The sequence below is a fragment of the Eschrichtius robustus genome, chromosome 12 (assembly GCF_028021215.1).
Source record: "Eschrichtius robustus isolate mEscRob2 chromosome 12, mEscRob2.pri, whole genome shotgun sequence".
Classification (NCBI taxonomy): Eukaryota; Metazoa; Chordata; class Mammalia; order Artiodactyla; family Eschrichtiidae; genus Eschrichtius; species Eschrichtius robustus.
The window spans coordinates 35,869,700-35,888,907 of record NC_090835.1 but is presented as its reverse complement, the minus strand read 5'-3'; the positions used below and the strand labels follow the sequence as shown (position 1 = coordinate 35,888,907).

At 57.0% G+C, this 19,208-nt stretch overlaps 1 protein-coding gene across 2 annotated transcripts in view; it reads left to right on the top strand.

Moving 5' to 3' along the window:
- The window catches only part of PRKCD (protein kinase C delta), a 29,492-nt gene extending 10,530 nt beyond the window's left edge, over positions 1 to 18,962 (top strand). For both annotated transcript variants that reach the window (XM_068558167.1, XM_068558166.1), the window contains exons 3-19: positions 5,945 to 6,078; positions 7,193 to 7,392; positions 8,661 to 8,721; positions 8,894 to 9,056; positions 9,155 to 9,186; positions 10,355 to 10,440; positions 10,698 to 10,827; positions 11,471 to 11,571; positions 12,597 to 12,693; positions 12,874 to 12,971; positions 13,137 to 13,310; positions 13,608 to 13,699; positions 14,269 to 14,331; positions 15,349 to 15,487; positions 15,641 to 15,829; positions 16,425 to 16,553; positions 18,459 to 18,962. In XM_068558167.1, coding sequence (XP_068414268.1) covers positions 5,964 to 6,078; positions 7,193 to 7,392; positions 8,661 to 8,721; positions 8,894 to 9,056; positions 9,155 to 9,186; positions 10,355 to 10,440; positions 10,698 to 10,827; positions 11,471 to 11,571; positions 12,597 to 12,693; positions 12,874 to 12,971; positions 13,137 to 13,310; positions 13,608 to 13,699; positions 14,269 to 14,331; positions 15,349 to 15,487; positions 15,641 to 15,829; positions 16,425 to 16,553; positions 18,459 to 18,617 — 2,028 coding nt within the window. In that variant the 5' untranslated portion in view covers positions 5,945 to 5,963 and the 3' untranslated portion in view covers positions 18,618 to 18,962. The remainder of the gene's footprint in view (positions 1 to 5,944; positions 6,079 to 7,192; positions 7,393 to 8,660; positions 8,722 to 8,893; positions 9,057 to 9,154; positions 9,187 to 10,354; positions 10,441 to 10,697; positions 10,828 to 11,470; positions 11,572 to 12,596; positions 12,694 to 12,873; positions 12,972 to 13,136; positions 13,311 to 13,607; positions 13,700 to 14,268; positions 14,332 to 15,348; positions 15,488 to 15,640; positions 15,830 to 16,424; positions 16,554 to 18,458) is intronic.
- The last annotated feature ends 246 nt before the right edge of the window (positions 18,963 to 19,208 follow it).

The following is a 19,208-nucleotide window of genomic DNA, read 5'->3' as shown; positions in this document are numbered from 1 at the left end:
AGGTTCATTTGTGCTGCCCAGGCCTCACCCCTGATTCCCATCAGTGGGCCGGGTCGGCCGGCAGTGGGGTTTTTGAATGTCCCCAGGACAGTCAGATGTGTCGCCAGAGCTGACAAGGCTGAGCTACAGGCAGACACCCAGGTCCTCTGCTGAGTGTGATCCCAGACACATGCACGGGGTACCTGCTGGGGCACGTGAGATGGAGGGGCAGCTGGTTTCCTGGCAAGTGGGGAAGGAAGGGCTGGACTTCAGAGCAATGTGTAAGGATATGGAGGAATTCAGGGAGACATTCTGGCTGAGGGAGCAGCCTGTGCAAAAGCTGGAAAGTGAGGCATGTGTTCACAGAGTAGCCAGGGGTGAGATGTGAGGTGGCGGGGAGGCCAGGGCCAGGCTGAGACATGGGCCTTCTCCAAGGGCAGTGGGAGTCCAGGAGGTTCGGAGCTGTGAGAAGAATGGACTGGGGAGGTACCGGGAGTGGTGACAGGTAGTAGGGGTCACTGGGGAAGGGGAGGAGAGTCCACGGCAGTGGGTGGTCTGTATGGGGCGAGGGAGGGGCTGAGAAGGAGTCTGGCTGGGGGATAAGGTGCTAGTCCTGGGGGAGAGCAGGGTTGGGGAGCATCCCCTGCTGTGGGACTTGGCCATGACCTGAGACCATGGCTGGTCCCTCTCCCAGGACATGGGGGCTGGGGCACAGGCCCTGGGGGAAGGGCCTTGGAGGGGTCTTGCTAGCCCTTCCCCTCCCCCACCCCCTGTTCTTGCTGAGCCCATTTCCTGGGTTGTGAAACCCCTGTGGCCTCCTTAACTTGCTTCTGTCTGGGAAGGCCATCTGGGGAAGCCAGCCTCCCAGCTGAGCTGCTACCCGCCTGCCTGCCCTGCCCGGCAGCTTCTGCCACGCCCAGCCCCCTTGCCCTGTTGCAACCCTGCCAGGGCCAGCCCTGCTCCCTCCTGCAATCACACTGCCTCTCACTCTCCTTCCCTCCCACTGCCTGGGCCTCCTGTGTCCTCCTTCTTCCGTTCATCCCTCAAGACTGATGTGGGCCGGACCTTGAGCTCCCCCCAGGCAGGGTCTGTGTCCCTAGAGGGCCTAGGCCGACACTGCCCCACTTTGCTTTGCCGCCACCGCCAGCCTTGACCGGCAGCGGGTGGTGGCCTTCCGTGGGCAGGTGGCAGGGGCTGCCCCAGGCTGGGCGGGTGTGTGTGGGGAGGGTTGCATGGGAGGGGTGTATCCCCCTCTCCTCAGGGGTCTGTTCAAGGGAACCAGACGCTAGACCCACTAGGGGCCTCAGCTGGTCCTACTCACCCTTGCTTTGCTTGACCTCAGCCTGCCTCCTCTTGTTCCCCGGGCAGACTTTGTGAGGGAGCCCCCCTCTACATCCTCACACTCTCCCCAAGAGCCTGCCCAAGGCCTCTCTTCTCGGGCCCTGCTTTGCTCCTCTGTCCAGCAGGCATCACCCTGTGGCCTGTGAGGCAGAATCAAATGTCAGGGAAGGAGTAGGGTGGAGGGGACCCGGCCCTATCTGGGGATCAGGGGACCCTCATTGCAGGACCCGGTCCTCAGTTCCCCCGCTCTGTACAAAGAGGAGATGGACATGTCAGTTTCTGAAGGCCCATCTCTTGGGAGATATTTTTGGCTTGATGGGTTTTATTTTTTACCTCTAACAAAATTGTCATCCAGCAAGTTATATGTGATTGTTGTAGGAAAATGAGAAAATGCGTTTTTGTTCCTGATAGTGCCCCTCAGGCCATGCCCCCCACCTGCCCCCTCTACTGGAACACACTCACGCACACACACGTGGATGTGTAATGTGCATACTTGTCCTCCACGCCCCAGGAGCTTCAACTGGCACAGTCACTGGTCACCTCGAGGTCGGCCTTGCCCACTGCCCCCGACTGGCTGGGAGAAGGTTTCCGCTGCCCTGGAGGAGCGGGCCGCCTGTTCTGGTCCGGCCTGGCCCTGCCTTTCCGTACCTCTGGGCTGTTGGTCTAGGGCAGGGTGGGGAGCAGGGCCAGCAAGCCCTCATCTCCTGGGGCTGGGATGCAGCCAGACCTTCCCCAGGTTTTAAGAACTGGAGTCTGTCCCAAACAGCTGGGTCAGGAGAAAAAGTAGCAGTTCAGGGGTCTGTACCACCCTCTTTGTACAGTAGCGGGGGGTCCCCAAGGTCAGACCTGGGACCAGCCTGGAGGGGGTTGGGTGGTCAAGCACAAGGGACCTATCTCCTGGTGCCCTCACCCCTCTTCTTGTTTACTTTGTCCTCATGGGTGTGTTTGTGTGTATTGCTCCCTGCACATTTATCTATCTCTACCTCTGCCCCCTCTTGCCCTTCATCTCCTCTTCCTGACGTGGCATACCAGAAGAATGTGGGCTGCAACGTCAGGCAGGCCTGGATTCAGATCCTCCTTCTACCACTTACTGGCTCTGTGATCTTGGGCAAGTCACTTAGCCTCTCTGATCCTGTTTCTTCATCAGTAAAATATCCACCTCCGGGACCTGCACAGGGATAAAGTGAGCTAATGCCATTACAAGGTTGGTCTGGTGTATGTTGGCCTCAGAGAAGGATGATCTTTCTTATAAGTGAGGGTACTGATTCACACCCAGGCCCTTTGACTCCCAAGTCCAGAGCTCTCTGCTTCACGGGGCTGCCTCTGCTGTGGGCTAGAGAAGCAGGAGAGTAGAGACTTGGAGCCCACAGGCGGTTGGGAAAGGCCTGGCTGGCCTCAGCTGGCTCCAAGGAGCTGGTCCCCATGGAGGCCTGTGTGGAGTCCAACCCCTGCCACCTCCGTGGCCCTGCAGAGTGGGGATGAGGTTGAGCCAGTGGCCTTCCTTTGGGGCCTGTGGGCCTGAGCCAATTTGCATGGGGGCTATAAATAGTTGGCCCACCTTGCTTTTGTGCTGTCACTTTACCCCCTGGCCTTCCCACCAGTGTTCAGATGCTCTGCAAGGTAGGTGGGCAACTCTGGCTCTGCTGTGCAGGGGGGTCCTGGTGTGCAGGGGCCCAAGACCTCTTTCAGGGTCACATGGCCATCAATGGAAGAAGATGCCAGCTCGTGGTGCCTGTCTTCCTCTGGGGGTCCAGGCGGTGCAGTTGAGGTGGAGGAGGTGATAGAACCTGGCCGGGGCCCATGCTCTAGTTTTAGTCCTTGGTAGTTGGGGCTAGGTGACCTAACCCTAGAGTTACTGCCAGGTAGCCCCAGGGCAGCCCGTGGGTCCTGTCTCTCACGGCGCTGCAGCCTGGCTGTGCAGGTTTGGGGCCGGGACTGGGGCCTGCTGTGGTTGTGGTTTTCCCTCTGGTGGCTTCTGACTGACTGCGAACAGCAACTGCTCCGAGTGTGCTGCAGAGCTGGAGGGCAGGCTGATGATCCCGTCTCTGCCTCACAGCCCTGGGTGGTCCATGGACGGCTCCTGCTGGGTGACCCGGAGCCCAGGGGCCACCTGGACTGGGCCCCGAGGGGAGGTGGGGGAAGGGTGCAGGAGGAGCTGGCCGGTAGGTGTTGGGCCCACCTGCTACTCCAGGATGAGCAGCTCTGTTCCTGGAGACTTGGTTTCCCCGAGAGGTAGAGTCAGTTATCAGGACCATCTTCCCAGGCTACGGGGGTGGGGGTGGGGGGCGTGGAGTGGATGTGGCGGGGGTGTGCGTGTACTTTGTAAGCGGTGAAGGAAGGTGCACAGATGAAAGAGGGGTGCTGTAAGCAAGAACGGGTTGTAGTGGTAAGAGGCCCCCGCCCTGAGGCTGTGGGGTTGGTGTTGGCTCTCGTCCTATCCAAGTTCTCATCATCGTGACAACCCTGCAGCGAGGGACTGTTCCTCATCTGGAGGATGGGGATGACTGAGACTCAGGCCAAGTGACCCACAGAGTCCCACAGCCAAGGCAGTGTGGGTGATAGGATCTTATACCCAGGCAGCTTGCCCGTCATTTTGCCACCCAGGGCTGCCCTGATCCCCTCTCCCATACGAGCCCAGCCCCCTGCAGCACAGCTGCTCCTCCTTTGTCCCTGCCCACCTGCCCCCTCATCCTCTGAGACACTCAGGAAGTTCATCACGGCCCCACCTGGATCTCGAGGTTATCCTATTGGGAAGCATGAGGCTGAGCCACGTCTGCCGGGGGTCAGACCCTGGAACGCGGATGCAGACACATGGCAAGTGTGTGCTGGGCAGGGGCTCTGCTGATCATTCTGGACCCCCAGACCACACAGGGTGGCAGGAGGGGCACGATGTCCTTTTGCCTAGAAGTTTGAGACACTCACCCAGGCTCCTATGCACGCTCCCAGCCAGGCCCACGCAGCTCGCTCTCCACTTCAACATTGGCTGAGTGCCCACTACCTGCCACCCACTCACACGTCCTCGCAGGCACACACATCTCCATGGCTGTGCAGTCACACCCACACATACCGCCCCCCTCCCCCAACACCAGCTTGCACACTCATGCCTGCTTGGGCCCCGGGAGGAAGCAGCAGCCGCCCACAGCTGGCTTTCCCTCCCTGCCTGCTGAGGGGTCACTGTGGCTGGCCTATCTGGTCTCAGACGTGAGCTCCCACACCCACTCTCACTCCCTCTGAGTAGGAGCCTGGCGCAGGCAGGGGACGTGGTGGGGTCTGCCCCGCATGGTCCCTCCCCTCTACCCTGGCTGCAGGCTTCAGAGGACTGGCCGGGCCATTGGGCTGGGCTGTAGGCTGAGGTCAAGTGTTTCCTGTGAGCTCATCTGGGCTTGGAGCTGCCAGCAGGCCTGGCTGGTACTCTGCGGCCATGTGGAGGAGCTGGGGGAGCCGTCCCAGGGCCAGGGTGGCTGTTGCCCGTGCACACAGGCGCGTGTGTGGGTAAGGGTGCGTGTCTGAGTCTGCCTCCGTGCCGGCTTATGTTCAGGATGGAGCAAATACGTATCAACGGGGATGAACGTTAGCAAGTGTTCCTGCAGCCACGGCTGTGGAGCTCCCTCCTGTGGGGCCTAGGCCCGGGGCCAGTGTCTGTGCAGGTGTACGAGCGCACACCTGTGGGCTTGCACAGCTGAGCGTCCTCCACGAGGACAAGACGAAAGACCTTCGGGGCCACCCGTAGTGATCCTCGATTTGAGGAACTGTGAGGAATGGGGGCGTGTGGGGCCAACCTGTGTGGTGTAAGAAGCAAAGTCAGCGTTACATTCGACATTAAAGTAGTTTTATATTTGGAAAAACGTAGTCTGAAAGTGCGGACAAACTTCCAGGTAGGCGAGGGCGCCTGACCCCAAGGGGCTCAGGTTCAGAAGTGTCAGGCACACTGATGTGGGTGGGGCCTTTCACTACCCTGGTCCCAAAGTGGGTGCTTAATTAGTAGAATCCCAGCTTTGGGTTCTGGTTCAACCTCAGGATTTCAGTTTCCCATCTGAAAAGTGGGGGTGATCATCTTGGCCCTGCTACTTGTCTTGGCCCTACTTGTCTGCCTGGGTAGTTATGAGCAAAAAACAAACTTTGAAAACCAAGGAGGGCTGCATGGGGCAGGGTACAGGGCGGAAGGGGTGCTGTCCTGCCCATCTTGGCTGGCACCGAGGTGCTATGGCCAGCACATACTAGGTAACAGCCATTGGGTATTAAAGGAGGCATTGAATGACTGACTCCCCAAATGAATGACATGGGAGTCACAGGCTCACATGCCTCCAGGGCCTAGATAGGATTTGGAGAGAAGTGGAAGGGGGCCTCTGAACTGGAGTCAACCGGCAGGGGTGCCCAACAAAGGGGGCAGTGCCAGCCAGATATGGCCCAGTAGGCCTGATGTTGCACCTTCCAATTTTACCAGGGAGGCTACCAATCTAGTCTTACATAAAACTTCTCAATTTTAATGGTGGCAACTAGGACTAGTGCATTTTAAGCACCATGTGGGCCACATTCAATGCTGTGGGAGCCCTGGGGGGAGCGGACACCTGACCACCTCCCAGGGCTGTCCCTGCTGCCCGCCTCACACCTTCTGTCTCCACAGCCCTGCTGCAAGCCCCAACATGGCACCGTTCCTGCGCATCTCCTTCAACTCCTACGAGCTGGGCTCCCTGCAGGCCGCAGACGAGGCAAGCCAGCCCTTCTGTGCTGTGAGGATGAAGGAGGCACTCAGCACAGGTAGGGCTACAGGCACTGGCAGCAGCCGGGGGGGCGGGGAAGCCAGGGCCAGGGGGAGGCAATGGAAGGGACTGTGCCTTGTTCTCCTAGAGCCTCTGAGGGATCCTTCTCTTCCTTGTCCTCGTCTCCCTGCCCAGCTCAGCTTGCGATGCAGGACAACAGAGGCTACTCACTGCCTGTAGGCCCTCCTGCACTGGCTACATGGAACCTTCTGTGGAGCTCAGGGCTTCTGGCTCCTCCCCCACTGGTTGTTTCGCCCAAGAACAGGCTCCCTGCAGGAGCTCCACATGTCCATCTGTGCCAGGCCCTGTGCTGGGCACTGAGAACACTGCCATGCTCCAGGACTGACCAGGCCCTGCCCTCATGGGGCTCACAGTCTGGTGGAGGAGCCAGACAGTGAATCCTGTGATAGGGAAGTCCAGACGAGGAACCATCCCAGGCTGCAGTCAGGGAGGTCATCCTGGAAGAAGCAAACATCTCATGCCATTCCTTCTTGCTTCTGCCCTCACCTGGTGAACCCCTGGCTCATCCCTTAGGTCTCAGCTGAGCCGTCCCTTCCTCTAGGAAGCCTTCCCTGACCCTTAGGTTGGGGCAGGCCACCTGACCATGGGCAGGTCTAGAACCAGTGACCTTGCCCTCTTCAGTCTCATGACAGCTGTGATTTAATGTTCACTTGAGGGGTGAACTGATTCATGTCACTGCCCAGGACTGGGACTCTAGGAGGACAGGTACCGTGTTCCTTGCCTCCAACACCATGGCTGGCATGTGGGAGCCTGTGGCGGTGTCACTGAGTAAATGTCTAAGGGAAGGTGACATCTAAGAGGGGCTGGAGGAAGAGGGTCACAGGAAGAAGGAACAGCAGGAGCAAAGGCCCGGGGTGGAACCTAGCAGGGCACCCTGGGGAAACTGCCAGCGTTTCTGTGCTCTCATGCGGATTGTGAGTGAGACGGGGCTGGTGAGGCGAGCAGAGCATGGTCATGAGGGCTGAGGAGTGGAGACTTGGGCCCTGGGGGAGAGAGCAGGCAGATTCCATAGGATGGAAGGCTGTGGGAAGGCCTGGGATTTGAGGCACAGAGGGGCCCTAGCCCGACCTTGCCTTCCTGGCCCATTGCAGAGCGTGGGAAGACGCTGGTGCAGAAGAAGCCCACCATGTACCCCGAGTGGAAGTCCTCGTTCGATGCCCACATCTATGAGGGTCGCGTCATCCAGATCGTGCTGATGCGAGCCGCGGAGGAGCCAGTGTCCGAGGTGACAGTGGGTGTGTCGGTGCTGGCCGAGCGCTGCAAGAAGAACAATGGCAAGGCCGAGTTCTGGGTGAGGGGCACAGCCACAGTCACGCATGTGTGTGGGCAAAGTGAGCGGGTACGGCCGAGAGCTCTGTAGCTGACAGCTTGTGTTCGAATCCTGGTCCTGCGATTCATCAGACCCTTCGCCTCTCTGAGTCTGTTTCTGAATCTGTAAAAGGAGAAACTACTAAAAGACCTACGGTAGGGTCAGTTCTGATGAAATGAGCAGCTGGATGCAAAACCTGGCACGTAGGCAGTGCTAAAGAGAGCCCTCCTTGGTATTACAGCTGCTTTTTTCCCTTTTAATTTTGCAAAGGCAGGTTGTGCACATAGTAAAACATATCAAGCTGTATGAAAGGGTGGGTCCTAGCCCCAACACCAGGTCCCCCTTCTCAGAGAACCCCATTGTTCCCAGTTCTGTTTGGAATCTTCACAGATATTCCAAACCCAGGCAGGCATCGGGGAACACCAGTTATGATCTTCCACAGCAGGGGGGGTCGGGGAGGAGAAGGCTCATGGCCCGCCACTCACCTGCTGAAACCTGGACTCTGCATGCACACGTGGCCATATGTCCCTCGTGGACACAGGATGTCAGCGCTGGCAGGGCATCCCTGCCCCCTGGGGTTACATGTGGGCTCCTGCAGCCAAGATGTCCCCGCCAGGAAAGACCTGTGACCATGGAGACTCTACTCAGCCTCCAGTGAGGGGTGAAGGAACTGGGCCGAGAGAGGTTGACCCACGGCTGCACCCACCCTTGAAGAATCAGGCAGACTGCTGTTGTGCTCTCTGTCCACCACCCCAAGGGACACTGTCAGTCACCAGGCCCTGGGGGAGCTGAGGGTCTTGCCCTTAGGACGAGCCAGTCTGTGTGAGGAGACTGGACAGACAGATCCCCCGACAGAGAGAGGGAGAGAGAGAGAACCAGCACGCTGTGTCAGTATGCGTGTGTCTGTGTGTCTGCATGTGTGGGGGGATGCCGTGCCTCCATTCTAAGATCCTTGTGAAGCGGGCAGCCGGGGTTGGGGGCGGGGAGTTTCCCTTCCCACTCTGTTCCCGGGGCCATGTGGCCAAGCTGGGTGTGGGCTGGATCCTTTCACTTCCCCAAATGTAATAATACCCCTGGGTGAGGGCTGGGGGTGGGGCTCAGGGGTGGGGCCCTGCCCACTCTGGGCAGACAGGTGTCTGGCTAGGCCGCCGGGACTCCCTGGTCCTTCAGGGACCAACCATGGGGGTGGGTTCTGAGTCTGGCTTGGCCCAGGCCTGCCCTCATTGACTCCCCCACCCTCACCCCTGCAGCTGGACCTGCAACCCCAGGCCAAGGTGTTGATGTCTGTGCAGTATTTCCTGGAAGACATAGGTAAGCCCCTCCTTACCTGGGCTGGGGACGGAGGTTCAGAGGCCAGAGCCAGAACGGAGGTTTAGGGAAGCAGCCTCCATTGGCGCTCTGTCCAGGACTGCCCTGGGAGGGACTGAAGGGGTGTGGCCCCTCCCGTGGGCTGGGGCTGACTTCACTGCTACCCGGCCCCCAGATTGCAAGCAGTCAATGCGGGGTGAAGGCGAGGCCAAGTTCCCAACGATGAACCGCCGTGGAGCCATCAAACAGGCCAAAATTCACTACATCAAGAACCACGAGTTTATCGCCACCTTCTTTGGACAGCCCACTTTCTGCTCTGTGTGCAGAGACTTTGTTTGGTGAGACTGGCTGTATCCTCTGGGGTGGGGTGGGTGAGGGAGGGCCCCCATCCCCGGTGCTTCCCCTCACTCACCCTGCCTGGGCACTTGTCTTTCAGGGGTCTCAACAAGCAAGGCTACAAGTGCAGGCGTAAGTGTCTCCACAGCCTGGTTTGTATGCACATGTGTGTGCACGCATGTGCCTGCGTGCCTTCACAGCGAAGCCTGTGTCCCTGTGTTGGGACGGTGTGTCTGGATGAAGCCTGTGCTTGAGTGTGTGCACGTGAGGCTTTCCATGTGGTAGTGTGTGTGTGGACGGCGGCTGCGTCAGTGAGTGCTGGAGCCGGCGTGTCTCTTCCCAGCGCTTCCTGTTCAGTGACATCACGTTGGCGGCCTGAAATAGGCCCCGGTGGAGTATGTACACGGAATCTGCCAGTGCTGCACATCGGGGCTCTTTCCCCCCAGAGAGGCTATTAGACCTCTGCCAGCACATCCCTGGCTGCATGTGTGCTTCTGTTGAGAGCTCTGTGCATCTGGTACTCACGTATGAGCACACCCTTCTCTACGGCCGTCGGTGCATGCATGAGGCAGTGTGGACCGGTGGTGGTGAGCACAGGCTCTGGAGCCAGCCTGCCTGGGTCTGAATCCCAGCTCTACCACTTCCTAGCTGTAGGACCTTAGACAAATTTACTTAACCTCTCTGTGCCTCAATTTCCTCATCTGTAAAATAGGGGCAATAGAGTCATTGTGAAGATCAAATGGGATAAAATATGTAAAGCTGTATTTTAAGTGTGGCTGGTGCCCGGTAAGCATTCTATGTAAGAAGGTTTGTCATTATACATGCTGTGTACGTGTATCTGAGTGCCTTTGTGTTGGGGTGCATCTGTCAGTGTGTGTGTGTGTGTGTGTGGGTGTGGGTGTGGGTGTGTGTGTGTGGATGTGTGTGGGTGGGTGGGTGAGAGAGCTTAAGAGCTGTTTGCTGTCCTGAGCCACAAAGAGGGCTCCCCTGCCTCTAGTTCTCTCACTGCCATGCCCCCCTCCCTGCCCACCGGGACTCCTTGAGCCTTTCCTAACCTCCGAGACACCCCCAGATCAACCTGTCCTCCCTGCCCCATCCTTCCCAGACTCCTCCCACAGGGATTGACTGGAGGAGAGAAAAATCAAGCTCTAGGTTGTGGGCTCCGTGTGGTGAGGGTTTGGGCGGTCGGGGAGCACGGGGGCTTTGTGTGGAGGGCAGGACTGGGCGGGGGGGTGCCAGCTCACAGACTCTGCCCCTCCGGGGCCTTCCCGTCCCCCTCCTGGGCCTGGGCCTCCTCAAGAATGCAACGCTGCCATCCACAAGAAATGCATCGACAAGATCATTGGCCGGTGTACGGGCACTGCAGCCAACAGCCGGGACACCATAGTGAGGCCGGGCCCAGGGCAGGGCGGGAGGGATTCGAGCTCTCCCCACCCCTTCCCTGTGGGGTCACCCTTCCTCCCCGTTTTTCCTTCTTCCTTCCTTCCCCTGGCTTGGCCCCTGGGATCCCTGGATTTCCCAGTCCCCATGGAGCCCTCTTGGGGATCTTGCCACGCATGGGGTTGGGTCAGGGAGAGTTAGGGGGTGAGGAAGGGGCTGGAGCTGGTATGTGATCCTTGACCTGTGACACCCTGCACCCCTAGTTCCAGAAAGAACGTTTCAACATTGACATGCCACACCGGTTCAAGGTTTATAACTACATGAGCCCCACCTTCTGCGACCACTGCGGCAGCCTGCTCTGGGGGCTGGTGAAGCAGGGATTAAAGTGTGAAGGTGCGTGCCGGCCGGGGCGGGGCTGCGGCGGAAGTGGGAGGGGGGCCCACCCGGACCTTGGAAGCTGAGACCAGCTGAGGCTGCCTTTGCCCCCTCGCTCGGGGACTCTCACATGGGTGAGGCCTCCTGGCCCCTCCCCACTGGCCCGACTGACTCTGCCATTTACTACTGTGTGACCGTCAGAAGGTGACCCCACCGCTGAGAGCTCCACGCAAGTATAAAACAGGCGTTAGAGTCGGCCCCAAAGAGTCACTGAGGGGAAAGCGGGCGGAAGGTGCTCGGCCAGGGCCCGTCTCACACCAGCTCAGCACGTGCTCCTAGCAGGCCCTCCCCCACCTCAGGCTTCACTGAAACGAGAGACGTCTGGAGGAAAAGTGACTTGCCTAGCTTGTCCCAGACATTTGTTTTTTCTTTTTCTTCTTTAAATAATGAAAGATTTGAGGTGCTCGTGATGGCTTCAGATACATCTTTTTCTAAAGGCAGGAAACCCAGCAGACGCTGCCAAAAGCCCTGCTCTCTCCTGCTCTCTCCTCCATCCCTCCCTGCCCTTGGCTGGGCCTGGGACAAGGGGACAGTTTTCTTGGAGCCTGCTGGCTGCCTGCCTGGCGGGGACCCTGATGGCTCTGCTTCTCTCCCACCCCAGACTGTGGCATGAACGTGCACCATAAGTGCCAGATGAAGGTGGCCAACCTCTGTGGCATCAACCAGAAGCTCTTGGCCGAGGCCTTGAACCAAGTCACCCAGGTGGGCAGGCACTGTGGGAACCCTGGACAGAGGGTGGCAGGGTTGGGGACGAGTCAGGGCTCATGCCCACTCCTGGGGAACTGCAGTGAGGGGCGTTTATACATAAGACCCTACTTCTGGAAGATCCAGTTCAAGGATTGGACATTAGAGGGTGGTGGGCTTGTTCTCCTAAGAAATTAGTTATTCAAGCAGTGCTTTTCCTGAGGGTGAACCTGGATGACTGCAAGGTTGGAACACTTGGAACTAAAGCCTTTATGTGTATATGTTTGTTTTTTTTTTTTAAAAAAGAGTTTACCTAAAATCTCTTTTTCCTCCTTTACTTTTTTTTTGTTTAAATTAATTAATTTATTTTTGGCTGTGTTGGGTCTCTGTTGCTGCATGCGGGCTTTCTCTAGTTGTGGCGAGCAGGGGCTACTCTTCGTTGTGGAGCACGGGCTCTAGGCGCAAGGGCTTCAGTAATTGTGGCTCGCGGGCTCTAGAGCACAGGCTCAGTAGTTGTGGCACATGGGCTTAGATGCTCCACGGAATGTGACATCTTCCTGGACCAGGGTCCGAACCCGTGTGCCCTGGATTGGCAGGTGGATTCTTAACCACTGCGCCACCAGGGAAGTCCAGTGTGTATATGTTTTGTGTGTGTGTGTTTGGGTATGGGTGGAGCTTGAAGGAGGCCACAGAACTTTAAGATTCTAGAATCTATCACAAGTGAGAAAAAAAAACAAGTGAAGGCAACACAAATAAAAATCTATTGAGTAAGTGGTTGGGAAGTTAGGGTTCAATTTCCAGAACTTTTGTTTGTAATCAGTGCCTTCCAGACCACCGAGGCGTGTCTGTGCCGGAAGTGTGTGTGTGCGCGCGCACGCTTGTTCACACATGTGTACATGCACGTGCACCGCCTGGGGTCCCGGGCTCTGCCCCTGCTGTCACCCATATTGAGGGTGGAGTTATGGATGGTTGGGGTCCCCCCTCTGGGTTGGGAGTTCTGACCATGGTATGACCTCTGGCCCCCCAACCCCTACCCCCTCCAGAGACCTGCCCGGAGGTCGGACTCCGAGACTGCAGAGACTGTTGGGATCTACCAGAATTTTGAGAAGAAGCCAGGAGTCTCTGGAGATGATGTCCCAGGTGAAGCTCTGCCCATTCCTTCCAGGAAAGCCCCTACCCCCCAACACCAGCATGGGACCCAGCCTCTCCACACAGTTGAGTGCAACCGGAGAGGAGGCACCTCTGTGGGGAGGGACCCAGCAGGGGAGGACCACCCTCTGGACATGAGACATGAGTCTGAAGCAGCTGTCTCTCGGGCAGGAACTGGGACCTACGGCAAGATCTGGGAGAGCAGCACCAAGTGCAGCATTGAGAACTTCACCTTCCTCAAGGTCCTGGGCAAAGGCAGCTTCGGGAAGGTGAGGGCCCCATGGCCCTGGGGCAGGCAGCCCAAGGGACCTGGGCTCGGTAGCCAAGGGGCACCTGCTTCCCACCCTCCCTGGGTGCTTCCGGGTTGGGTTGGGCCATGCGCCCTGACCTTTGGTCCGAACCTCCCCTGCTCAGCACCCCTGCCCATCTGTCAGGTGCTGCTCGCAGAGCTGAAGGGCAAAAAAGAATTCTTCGCCATCAAGGCCCTCAAGAAGGACGTGGTTCTGATCGATGATGACGTGGAGTGCACGATGGTGGAGAAGCGGGTGCTGGCGCTCTCCGGGGAGAATCCCTTTCTCACCCATCTCTTCTGCACCTTCCAGACCAAGGTGCCGGCCCGCCCACTATCAGTGCCCCTGGCCCACAGCCCCCCTCAGTCGCTCAGGTCAGGGCCATGTCTCCCATTGAGATTCTCCAGGGCAGGGCCCAGTCTTCTTCCTCAGACCACTTAAGGCAAGGCTGAGTCCCCCTTCCTCAGACTCCCCAGGGCAGGGCCGTTCTTCCCCCCTCACATCCGCCAGGGCAGAGTTGCCCCCTGCTTCCTGTTGGGGCTTGCCCCTAGTGGTCCTCAGTGAGGGAGCTTCCTGCCGCTTTCTGCGCCTCTGCTCACCACCCTTCCCCCGCAGGACCACCTGTTCTTTGTGATGGAGTTCCTCAATGGGGGCGATCTGATGTATCACATCCAGGACAAAGGCCGCTTCGAGCTCTACCGTGCCACGTACGCGAGGCCCTGTTGGAGGAAGAGCCCTCTGCCCATCTGCCTTCCTTCCATTCCTTCTTCCCTCCCCCTGGTGAAGCTAGCCTGGGCTGGAGCTGGGGTTGGAGAGACTTGGGGTGGCCAGGGCCATCCCCCGCCCCGTGTGGGAAGCTAGGGGTGAGGGGTGAGCTGTGGCTGGGAACACAACCTAGACATGCCAGGTCCTGTCCCTTCCCTGGGCCTCAGCGGGTGGGTGATCCTGCACAATGCAGAACCCAGGTGGGTGGACTCCAAACTAGCATGCACCCCCAGACTGTGTGTGTGTGCACACAGGCATATCTATATAAATGCATACACTCTTAGGACAGAGAATTGTCTCATTTGGAGCTTTTTTCTTCACAATTTTCTCTCTTGCCTTGACTACCAGCCCCTACTTGCCTGACACAAGATGTGCTTGATCAGGACCAGGTTGTCCATGGAGTTATTTTCAGCATTTCCTGTCCCTGGGGGTGGGGATGAAGACCCAGGGAGAAGCAGGGGCTGCTCACAGAAATCTCAGGACACTTGGTGTGTGTGTGTGTCTCATCCAGGTTTTATGCGGCTGAGATAGTCTGTGGACTACAGTTTCTACACCAGAAAGGGATCATTTACAGGTGCGGGGATCAGAAGGTGGGGGGGTGTATAGGAGGGGAGGCCCCAACCCCATCTCCTCTGAAATGCTCTGAGTGGATCCCGGTCCAGCTGTGGCCCCATCTCCTCTTGGAGTCGGTCTTTAGTTGGATATTTGCTTAAACCACCTACTCCATTGCTACAATTCCTTGTGGCCCCTTAGCTGAGGCTGGCACAGCTCCAGGGACTGGGAACTCCCTGCCTGTACTCGACAGCTTTGGCGGGAGCGTAGCACTGACTGGTATGGGGTCTCCCTCCCTTGGAGCCGTCGGTCTCCCTCTGCAGCTGCATCCGAGCACTCTGAGCTTCCACCAATGGGGTCTGGTTTCATAAATTCTCACCCAATAAATGACAGTCCCATCCTGCCATGGATTAATATGTACTCATCCGAAAGGCTGAGGCCGTGCTGTGAGTACTATTGTGGGATGATCCCAAGGTATGTTGCCAAGTGGAAAACCAATCCATGGGACAGTGCATATTGAATGTTAGGGGCCAGGCTTTAAAAGTTGGCGTGAGATGCACATTGTAATGTGCTGTCCGTGCCTGGACTCAGTCTAGGGAGGGCCTGGCAAGCGAGGTTAGTGGAAGATGGGCCTTGTGCTGTTCTGCTTTTCTGGTGCTTATTACCGTGTGCCTAAGTTATCTACTCAACTACCTACATAAAATAGACGGGCTCCCTGCCCTTGTGGAGTCTGACAAACCTGAGTCCAGGGCACTTCCACAGCTGACTAGCTGGGTGACCCTAGGCTAGTGATACCACCTCGCTGAGCCTCATTTTGGGCTTCAGGAAGTAGGATAGTGTGTGTCCAGCACACAGCACACAGTAGGCAGCTTGCAGGAAGCACCTGTTTTTAGCACCTCTTTCCCCTCCTCTTCCTCATTCCCTCGTCCCCTGGAGAGAGTCCTAGGCTTTCCAGGCTGACAGTGGGGACATGGGAGGGGACTATGGGGAGGAGGGGAGTTGGACCCTAACGACTCCTTTTCCTGTCCCCTCCCCGCAGGGACCTCAAGCTGGACAACGTGATGCTGGACCGGGACGGCCACATCAAGATTGCTGACTTCGGCATGTGCAAGGAGAACATGTTCGGGGACAAACAGGCCAGCACCTTCTGCGGCACCCCTGACTACATCGCCCCCGAGGTGAGTGGCACCCTCCCGGCCCCGCCTCTGGCCGACACCTTGTCTCCACAGGGGGTGGGTGACGATGTCCAAGCCACAGCCGAGAGGCTGAGGAGGGCTGGCCGGGGCTTGTGCTCCAGGGCCCCCTCAGCTCCGGCACCCCCTCTGCCCCAGATCCTGCAGGGCCTGAAGTACTCATTCTCCGTGGACTGGTGGTCCTTTGGAGTCCTCCTCTATGAGATGCTCATTGGTCAGTCCCCCTTCCACGGTGACGATGAGGATGAACTCTTCGAGTCCATCCGTGTGGACTCACCGTATTATCCCCGCTGGATCACCAGGGAGTCCAAGGACATCCTGGAGAAGGTAGGAGCCCCTGGGCTGGGCTGGCAGGGGCAGGAGCTGGCAGATGCCAGGTCACGGGAATGCCAGAAGCCTCCTGTCTCGGGGATGGCAGCCTCACCAGTGCTCCGGTCCTAACACATTGGGGGGTCACTCTCCTGCCACGTTCCTGGGACCTCCTGTCTATGTTCCCTGCACTGAATCAGCCTGGCCTGGCAACGATGGGCTTGGGGTCAGAAGACAGATAGACCTTAGGCTGAACTCTGAGTCTATCTCCTTATCTACAAAATGAGGCCAGAAGAGAACCTTTCTCACAGAGTTTTGGGGAAAAAAACATAAATGTATGATGCCAGGCAGATGGTAAACACCCAGTAAGGGCTCCTGCTTTTACTCACAAGTCCCACCAGCTGAGAGTCCTGGCAGCACCAGTCCACGCCCTGTTTCTCCACCGGACCTGGGACCAGAGGCCAGAGAGGACTTCCCAGCCCCAGAGGCCCTGGGCTGTGACACCAGCCTGGGCTGGACCAGCCTGGGCACCCCTTGGCCTGCTTGGGGGTTTTCTGAGGCTCCCATTTCCTACAGCCCTCGGGTGCTAACCAGGTTACCTGCTGCATTGCAGCTGCTTGAACGGGATACAACCAGGAGGCTGGGAGTGACAGGGAACATCAAAATCCACCCCTTCTTCAAGCCTATCAACTGGGCTCTGCTGGAGAAACGTGCAGTGGAGCCGCCCTTCAAGCCCAGAGTGGTACGTGATCCCACTCCAGTGGGGGCTGCCCACTCGACGTTGTCCCTCACTGCCTTCCGGGGTGGACTCCTCCTGCTTTGCCCTGCCTCTCTCCTGCATCATTCACATGCTCTCCTCCTCTCCCTTCTTCTAGCAAATCTGCTTTCCCAACCTCTTTGGCACACTGAGCCACAGCCTCTACGCTCATATCCTCACCATCTCTCCTCAGTCAGTCATTCAACAAACATTGGTGACAGTGGATCCAGCCACCCTTTAGCATACGTTCTTTAAAACCCACTGTGTGCAGGGGAGTATGCTTTGGGGATCAGAGTTAAGGCCCCCCTCCCTCCATCTACCCATCTATCCAATCCATTTTCCAAAAAATATCGGAAATGCTGAGTGCCCTCTGGGTGCAGAGCACTGTGCTGGGCTGCATAGCGAAGTGGGAGGCCCAGTCCCAGAGCTAGAGGGGCCCCAGCTCCTCAGAGAGATAGGAAACTTGCACACTGATGGTCATTTATGATAAATGACAGCAGTACAAGACATGTCACAAGGCCACACACAATCAGTTGCCATTGGGAGGGTCTGTGGGCCGGTGCCCAAGATGCAGAGATCGGGGTGGGTCTGAGAGGAAATGGGATGTCGGCAGGGCTGGGGAAGCTCGGCCAGGCCAAGGGCAGATGGGAGGTATTCCAGGTAGAGGAGGGATGGTTTGCATAAAGGCCTAGAATCTAGAGAAGCCGCCAAGGAGCCAGGAGGAGAGCAGAGGCAGGCTGGCTTCTCAGAAGTTGAACTCCGTGGCCCTTCTCTGATCGCAGCTCTTCCCTCCCTTCCCCTTTCTCTCGTTTGCTTCCCCTCTTCTGTCAGGACACGCTTTTCCCACTGAGCAGCCTGCGTAATGTGTTTGTGTCTTGAAGCTGCAGAGCACTCCCCCATTCCAGGGATCTCAAACTCAGTGCCTCCTGCCCTGGGCACGTCACTACCAGGCCAGGCCAGCTGTAGGAAAATCACACAGCCTGCTTTCAGTGTCTCGCTTTTGATAGAAAGAGGGATAGATTGATTTTAAATAACACCAGGCAGCTGATCGGCAGCCCCTGTCAGTGGGAAGTGGGGCCTGTGATGAGCTGGCCAAGCGGGTTTCAGCACCAAGAGTGGGCAGACGTGCCAGGACAGGGGCCCAGGGCTGCTCTGCTCTGTCAATTTTCAGAAGAAGCCAGAAACCAGGATGTTTATGTCAAATTGCCCAATTTTAAAATACTGGCTCAAATGCCATTAAAACCCATGGCTAGTCAAAATGGTTGTACCTGCAGCTCAGTTTGGCCTGAGGGCCACCAGCTTAAGACCTCTTTCAATCACCCTTTCATTGTACCTTCAGAAGCAGAGAGTTGGCAAACTTTTCCTGTGAACAGCCTGATAGTAAATATCTTAGGCTTTGCAGGCCAGATAGTCTCAAGGCAGCCATAGACGGTATGTCAGTGAGGGGGTGTGGTTGTGCACAAATAAAACTTTATTTATGGATGCCGAACTTTGAATTTCATTTAATTTTCACATGTCATGAAGTGTTATTCGAATTCCTTTTGATTTTTCCTAAACATTTAAAAATGCAAAAGCCAGCCTTAGCTTGTAGGACCTACAAAAACGGGTGGTGGGTGGGCTTTGACCCAGGGCTGTGGTCTTCTAGAACCCTGCTTGGGTGGATGTCCACCTTTCCTCCTGCAGGCCCCCTGCTGGCTTCCCTCATTCCCTTGGTAACAGCATCCACCTTCCAGAGGAAAGACTCCCTTTTCTGTTCTAAATAAGGACAGCTCTGGCTTGGCCCAGCCCAGCAGGGATTATGGCTCCGGGAATGGGTCCCCAGAACCTCGGGAACCCACTGGAAGGTTGCCCTTTGGGTCCCGCTTACGCACCCCTGCCTTCTGCTTGCAGAGGTCCCCTGGAGACTACAGCAACTTCGACCAGGAGTTCCTGAACGAGAAGCCGCGCCTCTCCTACAGCGACAAGGACCTCATCGACTCCATGGACCAGACAGCATTTGCCGGCTTCTCCTTTGTGAACCCCAAATTCGAGGGGCTCCTGGAAAATTGAGGTTGCCAGACATGTGCCCCCAACCCACCCCAGCCAGGGAGCCTGGGTCAGCCAGCACGGCCTGCTGACCTGGCCCAGGCAGAGCAGGCGGGGCCCCCCACTTCATCGGCACCTGCCTGTCCCCCACGATAAGCAGCAGTGTGATTGTCATAATTTCTGCTGCTGCCTGTCTCCTTCGTACCCCAGAGAGGCCTCAGCTCCTGTCTGGCTGGGCTTTCATGGTACTTCCTCTGTGAATTGTATGTGAATTTGCTTTTCCTCTGCCCTCAGAGGGAAATTGTAAATCCTGTGTTTCATTACTTGAATGTAGTTATCTATTGAAAAAAATATGTAATATATATATATATACACGCATATATATATATATATATATATATATATATATATATATATAGGCTGTATATATTGCTCAGTAGAGAAAAATGTGGGGGATTGGTGATATGTTGATCTTTTAAAATATATATATATTATATATATGATGCACACCCTCCCCACCTCCCACCACCCCCCAAAAAAAAAAAAAAAAAAAAAAAAGAAGCACAAGCTGTTTGAACCATCAGGTTCTTTTATTTGTGTGTCTAAATAAACACC